We start from the raw sequence: 11,041 nt of genomic DNA on the forward strand, positions 1-11,041 counted from the left end.
ATACATTTGATGTGTTTGACTTTTCTTTTTGTTCTGGCTTTAATAATGACTAATTGAAAGAAATTGAAATATGTTTGTGGTTTGTTACTCGTGTTTTAATATTTTTGAGTGTTTTGTGAAACTTCTTTTGTCTTACATAACTCGGCGGTGCAGCATGCTCCCTGTATTCATACAAAAAATATTTTTTAATCACAAATTCTCACATATTCACATTGACCTGGGCTATCAGTCATGTTTGTACAAGATTAAGTTAACAAATAAAAAAATGAAGACAGCTTGTGAGTAATAAACTTTTTAGCATGTGTGACAATGTTGATGGGAGTGCAGTTCATTATAAGGCCAGTATTACCTTTAGATTAACTCTGGTCAAACACTACATCATTGTGATATTTCACTTTTGTAAATAAAATATTACCCTCAAAAACATGTTCCACTTTATTTGTTTTGTTTTCACCAGCACCGTAATCACAGTGTTTAAACACACACACACACACACACATCATTTGACTGCTTTTTGCTTTAATTACAGTTCTTATAAGCTGGCTTTGTAACTTTTGAGAGCAACTGAAATTGAAACTTTACAGTTTACGAGTCACACCTATTTGGAGAAATGGTGAACACATGATCTTATATAATGTAAATGGATTCACAGTGATGCTGACAAACCTGCTGGGTTGCAGAAAGTACACTGTGAGAGAAATTCGTGTAACTCTTGCAGCTTCTGCATTTTGTACTTTCATCCTGATTACAACATCCTTCCTGCACTCAGGAGAGCTTCGTCATCTTCCAAGCGCTTGTTTTAACATAAACATCATTTCTCCAACATACTGCATGCCAGAGACTCTGTAGACTTCTGTAGATTTTTTTTAACAGCTGCTGCCTTTCTGGTTGTAGCTTTCTAACCTAAATGTTATGATATTTATATTTAGATATATTCCGATAGAAAAAGCACTAAAGCTGACTTCTGTTCAGGTCAGTCTGAATTTAAAAAAAGAAATTTTATTGGACATTAATCCCAAATTGTATAATACTGTATGTGTGTGTTATGTATTCATTTTCCATAGATATAGAATTCAACAATATGGAGAGCTTCACTTATTTTGTGGCAGAAGACAAACGACATGTGAAACAGACGAGTTATTGAGCTTGCCCTCTAAGGCTGGAATGCTATTTAGGACATGCCTGTTCAGATTGGAAATCTTCAAGGGTCAACAAATCAAGAAGCTGCTGAGTTTGTGACTGATTCTCACCTATATTGAATTTCATTTTTGTGTTGATCTTATGGTTTAACTCTGACAAAATAATCTTCTGAATATCTGTCTAATATTGGTAGCCTATCAAGAAAGAAAAATGCATAATAACAGAATTGGCCATATGCGGTCTTCACATTCAAGCTTATTTGTTATCTCTCATGTGAGGAATGAAAGTAGGAGAATCTCAGCAGCATTCCTCAACTTTTTCTTTGACACAATCATCTGCAGCTGCCTGCAGAAGCATATGGAGTCTAACTCACTGAGCCTAAACGGTGAATGTGCTGGTCTGTCAGTATTGATTTTATGTTGGAGTGGCTTGCTAGGGGTCATTGTCTTCAATTAAGCCATACCGCACAAGTAAATCACACAAAGTTTGACCTTTGACCTCTGCACTTCTCTTCAGCTGCTTGTGCCTTTTTGCTTGTAGTTTCCTTCTAACTGTCACTTGGTAGGAGTTAAACCGCTAAAACTTGTGCCAGTGCAGCCAATTTTGTGTGATCTGTCGTTGCTCCTTCATTGAGACACGAGACTTAGCCACCGCTGTTTGATAAATAATTCACAATAATTTATTGCGCAAGATTTCCGGTGTTTTTCACAGTTGCCACCTTAACACCTTCGTATTTCAAAAGCATGTATACAATAATGAAAAACAAAGGTAGTAATTTTAAAATACTTTAAAACCAACTTTAGGTCAGCATTCAATTGAAGCATTTAGCAGAATTACAAATCATACTTGTGGAATATAAAGAATTAAAAATAACATGTTAGCTAAGCCTGTTTGTATATGAGTTTTAACATGCTTTTCACTTCTCTGCTTTGATTTAAAATATATAAAGTGTGAATTTCTACACCCTGTAGGCCTGTGATTCATCTGCATTAACCCACATCTGATAACGTCAAACTTGAACAAAGCTCAGTTCCCCTGAAATAAAGTTGCCTCCCAAAATGACTTTACCCACTAGTTTATTCATTTTTTTTATTTTTAAGATGTAGTTTCTGCAATTTGCATCTTATGACCGTATACCTTAACACTCGGAGTAGCCTATATTGAGTTTGATGGATTAAGAAAGTTTCTTCTTCTCTTCCTTTAAATGAATCAGGCCAATCATAACTCAAATAAACACAGAAATGGAAAATAAAACACAGAAATAAAATAAAAAGAGAACAAATTGAACAATTGAGTTATTTGTATTAATAACTATTATCTAGAGCATCATGCATTTTTTTCCCATTTCATTTTCTTTTTTATATAAAATGGTGAGTATGACATATTCCCTTACATACCAGTGTAACATTAAACAGAGCAGAGGTGATTTTTTTTTTTTTTTTTTTACAGTACTAATTTATAAAAGTAAACTTTTTTTCAGCTTAATTTTTACAGTCACGTTCATTAATGCTGTTTTTTCGGATGAACATTCATGAACCTCTAATGAACATGCTTAACTGCTCACTGATAAGCTTTGGATTGAAAACTAATGAACTAATTAGCTTTTTACACGTTTTATTACAGCATGCAAGTCTGCTGACAAGCACACATGCACACAGCTAGGTGCGTGCGTGTGTGCGTAATTTGCATCAAGTATGTCAGACGTGGTGTGGTCCGAGGCGCAGGACGGAGAAAGCCCTGCGGTGTTTGCGCAACAGCAGTCGGATCTTATCGTCGTCAGAGTCGGGGTCCAGAGGTTTGTTGTACTCCTCGTCCTCCACTTCGTTCTCCGAGGCGTCGCCGCTCTGCCCTGCGTGGCTGGCCTGCGTGGAGCTCGGCTCCGAGGCGCTCTTCTTCCTCCACTTAGTACGTCGGTTTTGAAACCACACCTGAACAGAGCAGTGGGCGTGACTCATGGTGAACGAGCTCGTATTGTTTAACAGGTGCATCTTGTTTGCAGACATTATGAAATATGGAAGGCTATAAAAATCAGCCAGGACTCAGTTTCTGCATGATGGTCGTGACCTCAAAAGCACCATTCAGATTTAATTTTTTTTTCTATTCATGCGTTTGAAAGTTATTTATTTATTTCTACAGCACTTTTAAAAACAAGAATAACAAAATGTTCCTCTGCTGCACACATAGACTGTATATAACAAAAGCTGCACATTAAAACACAAACAAAACTTTTATGGCAATGGTCAAACATGGGGAAATATTACAAAATATATATGTTTTTAAAACAACAATGAAACCATTAGAGTAGTGAGTTATAGAGTAACCTTGTAAATTGTAAGTCACTTCACACAAAAGCATCATTTTACCAGCCTTAGTGTAAATGCTGTCTACTTTACCTTAACTTGAGATTCAGTCATGCCCAGAGAATAAGCCAGTCTTGCTCTCTCGGGCCCAGCCAAGTACTTGGTCTGCTCAAAGGTTTTCTCCAGTGCAAATATCTGATGTCCACTGAAGGTTGGTCTGGTGTGTTTCTTCCTGCCCGACATCTCCCCCAGAGGACCACTACCTGATAACATCACATTAGAAAACATTTACAAACCTTTTCTTATTTACCACATAGGAATAAACCTTATAAATACTTCAGCCTTTTCTGTGTAAACAACAGCAATAAAAGTAAAATTAGACGTTTCTTAATGAGAAACATCTTCAACCCCTAATCAATGTATGTATTTGATGCTCATTTGCAGAATAGACTGAATTATTTTGTATTATTTTATATATAACTAACAATAGACTAATATCCAAATAATGAACACTATTTAATATGCAACGCCACCCACTCGTTATATAATAGTAAGATTTATTAAATATTTGACTACTTATTTGAATTGCTGCATGAACTCATCATTCATATAAGTTTGAGTTTTTGGCATTTTTCTAGGTGTTATGAGTTTTCCATTAAATATAACACATTTAAAATATTACTAACAAATTGACCAAAGAAGACCTTATAGCAGATATAGGTATTATTCACGGTTTTAAGAACATAAGAAATGTATGCTTTAGTCAAATCATGCATTTAACCCTCACACCGCTGTTTTCTGTTTTGATGAAGTGAAATGAATTTAATGAAGACGATGATTTTGCATCACCAAAAGGTAACATGTCTTGGTAACTCAGAGACAGACACAAGGAAGCTGTAATGTGGTGATGAGCTGGATGATGAGTCCAGGCTGCAGCAGTTAGACTCACTGTTGGTGCACTGCTGCCTCCCTCCTCTCCAGTCACAGCCACTCTCTGCCCAGCAGCTCACGCTGAGACCCTTCATGGGGCACTCGGCGCCCGGCTTCGAGAAGCCGCCCAGGGAGGAGTTGTAGTCTCGGTTATAGTACATAGACGTGCTGGTGACAGAGGGGGCGAATCCCCCCATGGTGGAATATCCAGACAGTAGGGTTGTGGTACCATTGGAGCCCATCCCTACCATGGAGCGGCTCAGGATGTCGCTGATGCCGTGAGGGGTACCTGCTGGCAGCTGGCTGTTCAGGCCCGGGTTGAGCTTGTAGAAGGAGTTGGGCACTGAGTACTGGCACACTGGTGCCTTGAGGTCTGAGGGGAATTGGTTCAGACTGTTGTTGAACAGGAAAGGCCCCTGGATGTTTGGATCCATGGGAAGTACTGTAACTCTGCCTCCAGGTCTCAGGAACTCATCCAATAAGATCCAGTCAGGAGAAGACCTTTGCTGGGCCCACGAGGAGTTCTCTCACCCACGAGGTGATGTCTGGATCTGGGCTCTCACATGCACTGCCCCAAGTTATTCAAGTAATTAAAAGACCTAGTAAATATCAGAGTCCCTCTAAAATAATTTTACAAAGTCCCTGGTGTCTGCCAAAATTGATATCAGACAAAAAGTGTAGCAGGATATAAACTCTTTACTCTCGGCCCTCACCTCTTCTCAGCCACAGTGCTGTGTGTGATAGTTCCATGTTTGAAGTGTTGGGCGAGCCCTCTGGACACAGATTTTAGTGTTCTCACAAAGACGTATGCCTCCTGCCGGCTCTCTCCTCAGAAATCATAAATAAGCAGTGTCTGGAAATGGAGTGGCACCTTGATAAAGATAGGCCACATTAGAATGCAGCCTGGGATTGGCCTGGGTCTCACAGCTTTAATGCCTTTCTATTGGCTCCTTGGTGAAAGCCAAGCCTTTTATTGGAAGGCAGCAGATTAATAGTGTTTTGAACAGGTGGAGTGGGAACAAGTTGATTTTTTGATGGCCTGCCATGTCTGACCAAGTGTGGTGGAGCAGAAACAGCTGAGGCTGGAGTACACAGAGGATGAGAGGAACAGTTCTGATCCCTGTTTTTTTAAAGCAAAAATTATAATAAAATATTATAACCCTGTTATAATTTTAAGTCATTCTTTGATGCAATATTTCTATATTTGTATCGTTCTTTAATGGCCTTTAATAGTCCATTAATCCTCCTTGTAATGGCTCTATAGGAAACATCATCCTACATTCATTCACAAAATACAAATATATAATGTTACTGGATAAACATACTTGTTCTCTTAGCCATGAGAACTCACTTCAGATGCTTTGTTATTTCTCATAAACATTCATGAATATGTAATATGGATTTAATAAATGTGTCTAATAACAAATTGTAGACTTTGTATCATCATATTCCCAGAGACTTAAAGCACATCTTTAAAAGTCTTTACCTTTTTAATTGAGGAAATTAATTGTAGTTTACAGGAAAACATAAGATTCAAGGAGCAGATCTATTTTTTGAAATTCTTTTACCCATTAGTGTTAAATTTGCTCAGGGAACATTACTAATTAATATAACGTGTGACTTGATGTCCAGACAAGAGTCAATCATATCATCAGTTGCAACTATTTTAAGAACGATTATTATTCACATGACGTTACAGTTAGTTAAGCCTCTCTCTTTTCTGGTAGCAAACCTGATATGAGGTGAGTACTGGGTCAAATACCTAAGATTTCAGTGAATATATTGTTATTTATCAATAAATGAATAATTTGATATACAAATTAATAGACAGTCACTGTCAAAGACAGACTTTGTGGTTTCTGACATTGTGCCTAATATTATCTCTAATAAAGTTATTATTTTTCTATGATGGCCTCTAATTAATCCTCTGAACAAATTTAGCTCAGCAAATGTTAATGAATTAAATTAAAAATATTATTTGACTTAGCATTATGTTTTAATAGGGGTGAATCAGTGAAGGAGATTGGCTAAAAAATGCAATTGCAAACTGTAATTTTCCTCATTTTTAAACATATTTCAATATATATGGAACCTATTTATATCCTCAAAGGACAGGCCATCATTTTCTTATCATATACACCTGAAAACAATACTTCAGTTTTATTATAATTTTTTTTACATATACACATTCAAACTCTGTATTAATGTAAGGCAAAGCAGTCTCTTTCAGGGTGACAGGATTGTGGGATTTCTAAGTAAATCATGGTGATTGTTCGGAACAGTCTAGGAAAGCTTGTAACTTTCCAAGAGTGATGATGTCATTTTGAATTTCCAGTCATGGCCTCATCTTGTCACATGAATAGGGACCACCAACCAATCGGACTGAAGAGTGACAGTGTATGTCCTGTAGAGGGCGGCAACTCTCTTTACATGCATACATCCTGTGAGATTAACTTGCAACAAACCTGAATTCTTTTACGATATGCTCATCACTGAACCATGTGTGACATTGCCTCAAAACCACTGAGCCAGTCATAAAAGTGATATTCAGAGTTTTAGTGGTATTTTCCATGATGTGTTGAATCAGGTGACATTCCCAGTATTTCAGCAAAAGGAAGTCATATTGAGTTGCATTTCTTGGATAGCCTATTATACTGTGAATTTAATAAAATACCAATATCAGATATAGGATATCCAAATATTAAATTCAGATTAAGATTAAGTCTGGTTACTGTGTACAGTGTCAGTATCAATGTTCAAAAAGAGGACAGCATTTAAAAAGAGGAGGAAAATAAATCCTATTATACAATAAACACAAAATAGTACAGAAAACTGATACATGAAAGGTAGTTACAGTCACTTTGTGTTACATTTACTAAAATATATCATCAACCAAAATATCCAATAATCAATCAATATAACATAGTTTGAATCATTTCCATTTCTGTGCACAGAAATGCATTATTTTCATAAAAACACATTTTGTCCCTCAGCCAAAAATCACAAAACATTGACACATAATGAAAGTGATACCATTCTTCAAGGGAGCAAAGTTCACAGTTATGAGTTCATGTTGTAGGTTAATGTTTATATAGCAGGCCAGTGATTTGATACAAGAGTAAAGGCTGGAAACGTGCCCTACCCTGCCATTTTTTTGGGGTAAATTTCCAAAGTTGGGCTCCTCCCTCAGTCCCTCCCATTCACTGTGCATGTGATGTTTGTGTTTGGAAGCAGCGTGCTATTCAGCGTTTAAAAGCAGGCTCAGGCTTCATGACTTTCAAACCAAGATACAGCCGTGAACAGATCTTATGTCAAGACACAATGAAGACCCTCATCAACATGTTGAAGGGAGAAGGAAACACACACCCTGGTGAGATATTTATTTTTTGTTTTCAGAGAACTTTACAGAGAACTTTAAATGAAATACATAATAATGACTTTAAATATCAAGAAATTAATGCAAATAACAATTTGTGAAGATGCACTGAGGGAAAAATAATCAACAAAAATAGTAGATATGAATGTATCACTAAATTGTAATGCATTTTTATATTACAGATATTTATATTATAGATTTTTTTTATATATTATAATTTATATTTTCTTAGCTATTCGTTTGAGATAGTTGAGATACATCTTTTGCAATAGCATGATGATATGAAAAGAAATTGTCTTTTTTTTTGCAGAAATTGATGTCATTGTAAATATTCTGCTTAGTTAATTATGAATAGTGTAAGATGCAAAACAGAAACAAAAGTTTTTCACACAGGTTTACTCTCATCAAGTTTAAAAGTGTTGTAAAAGAAGATGATTGACAAAAGAGCAAAAGAACTTCAAATATGTAGGTGCAGGTGTGAAATAAAGGAGAAAAGAGATAACTGAAACGTATACCATTTACTGGAAATGTGGACCTTAAGGCTCATGAGTAAATGCATGTGTAAATAATTGTTGCTACAGATGTGTGAATCACACCTGCAAGACAAATCTCACTTTATCATTCAGCTCTATTTTTTTTTTTTAACTTTACAGTTAAACATTGCTGACACTCACTATCCATATTTGTGTGAATGTCTCACCTTCGCCATGTTGCTCAAAAGCGAAACCATCTGCTACTTTCATTATGACTTGTTGACAACTGTATCGGTTGTAATCTCAGTCAGTCAACTTTACTGAAGCAAATGATTAACCATCATCCGTTAAAAAAAAGGAAACAGTTTTGACATTGCGGTCAGAATTTATGATTGAAGGTTAAATTGTTAAAATTATTTTATTTTGTCAGATTATGACACTTATTCACAACAGCTTGAGTTTAGTAATTAATTGTGAATTCAGTGATGGTGAATTATACCATTTTTTAACAATGAATAATGCAAAGTTGCATATGGTTTCTTGTTTACTACTCAACATTTAGTTACAAGACTTCCTGGTTTAATGTTGTTACTGTCTGTGCCAAATGCAAGTTGTTATGCAGATTGAGTGCAAACAGGTTTATCACATCATAAACCTTAATTGTGTTTATGTTGTCTTGCAGTTGTCACGTCAGAGAAGTCACATAAGTGTGACTGGTGCTGCCTGGGTCCTCTGACCTTCCATTGTCAGGCTGTGGGAGACATGGTCTGCCTGAGCCAGGGGGGTCGACTTGCAAAGAGGATGGAGGGCACATTCAGGAACGGTCTGGTATTCAGCAGCCGGGAAGTGAGGGTCCAGGAGAGGGTTCGTCTGAGAGTGGAGAATGATTTGTTTAACTGGCACGGAGCGCTGCGTGTGGGTTTCACCACTGTGTCACCTACATCCAGATCTCTGCCTCTACCCTGCATAGCCATCCCCAACCTCACCGACACTGGCGGGCACTGGGTTGCACCTGTGCATGAGTCCCTCTGTAGGGCAGGCTCAGAGCTGGAGTTCTGGGTTTCTCATGGTGGCGCCCTCTATGTCAAAAGTAACACTAGCCAAAAGCACATGCTTCTAAGAGGAGTGGACCGCAGCAAGCCGCTGTGGGCCATAATAGATATCTACGGACAGACATGCTCCATTCTCCTCCAGCGTAAGTTTACTATTAATAACTATGATGTATCGGTTCCCATGTAACCTGTTGTTCTTGTTCCTTATTTATTGGCAGAACATTTCATATGCATTAACAAGTCATTGCTTGGATGACTTACTGTATACGAATGTGTCTATTTGCTACAGGCTCAAAGAAAACTAAATGCTTCTGGACCAGACAATCCTGTCCTGCACCTAAATGCATCACCTCAACTAATTCTGACAACTTCGACTGCTTGATTCCTGGTGTCTCAAGTCTCTGTTCAAACAGCAATAAATGCATCTCTGGTCCTGACGTGGAAATCCCACAAGGTAAGAAAGACGCCTTTCCACTACAGTAATCAGTTCAACTAGTTTTACTCAATGTGACTGTAACTGTGATTCCTCTGTTCTGTTCATAGATAAATGCTGTGTGGTATGCCAGGAGAAAGAGGTCAGCGTCACTCTGCCTTGTGGACATCTGTGTTTATGTGACTACTGCGCCAACAGAGTCATCTATGAGTTTGGCCACTGCCCTCTGTGTCGGCACAATATCACAGCTCCATCAGAGGAGGAGAGCTGAGTTCCTTGGGTGCTCTGAGCTCCAAGACACCAAGAATGACATCAACAACCTGATGACAGCTGACTAGAACATTTGTTACATGTTACTCCACTCTGTCTTCCGTAATATGTAATGTTGTACAGCATTATTTTCTGATGGTCTAAAAGAATGTATGAAACTTAATTACTTTCATTTGATTGTTAAGGATGAGGGAAACATAAATGTATGTTGAATGAAGACAATCTATAAGATATTTATTGCACTCACAGATTAAAGTGAAGTGCAATAAATATGTTTACTGTACAGTTGAAGAAAATAGTTTCCTTCAAGATGTAAATATTAAATTTTTTTTGTAAAAAATAAAATTGTGCCAAAAGATGATGTAAAAATAAAATCTATTATAAATATCATAATGTTCCCTTTTTCATTATATATATATTAGATTTTATTAGTTATACCGTATGTGCAATGGAAAATAAACACATTTCTACTCTTCTTATTAGCTGATAATGTAAATTCCCTAACATCATACTAAAGTTAAAGAGACCTGTTGAATAAAATGCAAGAGTTTAGCAAAATAATCTGAACTCAAGGTCCACTTACTCACTTTTCCTGAGTAAGTGGACCTTGAGGTTAGAGATTGATTTTGTCAACATCTTACAAGGTCAATGTTAGCAGAGTTTGCAGATGTTATTCAGTTTTTGGGAAACTGAAACTTGTTGTAAAGAAGGATTGTAAGTTTGAAAACAGAAATATCGGAAAACAGAAGCAAAGATCTGTGCACACACCACCGATGAAACCAAATCTGCTACTACTAATACTCGCTATGATGCCAAGAGCCTTTAACAAGGAAGAAAATACAAGTGAATCAACCAACAGAGCAACTGTCCCCAAATGATTTATGCTGAATACACTCTTAACATTTGATCAATCTTTGCTTAAAGTATGTGAAGTGTTTGTTTCAAATGTGAAAGCGTAACCTTCAGCTATACTTTCATTATTATGTGTTTACGATTCTAAATGTCTTTATTGATCTAACATGTTCAGCAATATCCATGTTATCATTGCAACAAATGAAATGATTCAC

At 36.9% G+C, this 11,041-nt stretch overlaps 2 protein-coding genes across 2 annotated transcripts; one reads left to right on the top strand and one right to left on the bottom strand.

Moving 5' to 3' along the window:
* Positions 1 to 2,837: 2,837 nt before the first annotated feature.
* On the bottom strand, positions 2,838 to 4,804 carry nkx6.3 (NK6 homeobox 3). Its single transcript, XM_062418015.1, has 3 exons — positions 4,390 to 4,804; positions 3,534 to 3,703; positions 2,838 to 3,068 (listed from the first exon to the last, which is right to left on the bottom strand). The coding sequence occupies exons 1-3, from the start codon at positions 4,802 to 4,804 to the stop codon at positions 2,838 to 2,840; spliced, it is 816 nt and encodes a 271-aa protein (XP_062273999.1).
* A 2,854-nt stretch (positions 4,805 to 7,658) lies between these two features.
* On the top strand, positions 7,659 to 10,172 carry LOC133979488 (E3 ubiquitin-protein ligase NEURL3). Its single transcript, XM_062418014.1, has 4 exons — positions 7,659 to 7,740; positions 8,902 to 9,414; positions 9,561 to 9,725; positions 9,815 to 10,172. Exons 1-4 carry the CDS (start codon positions 7,692 to 7,694, stop codon positions 9,973 to 9,975), a joined length of 888 nt encoding a protein of 295 aa, XP_062273998.1. The 5' UTR covers positions 7,659 to 7,691; the 3' UTR covers positions 9,976 to 10,172.
* Positions 10,173 to 11,041: the final 869 nt, after the last annotated feature.

This window comes from Scomber scombrus, chromosome 4 (genome assembly GCF_963691925.1).
Source record: "Scomber scombrus chromosome 4, fScoSco1.1, whole genome shotgun sequence".
In the NCBI taxonomy this organism is placed as follows: domain Eukaryota; kingdom Metazoa; phylum Chordata; class Actinopteri; order Scombriformes; family Scombridae; genus Scomber; species Scomber scombrus.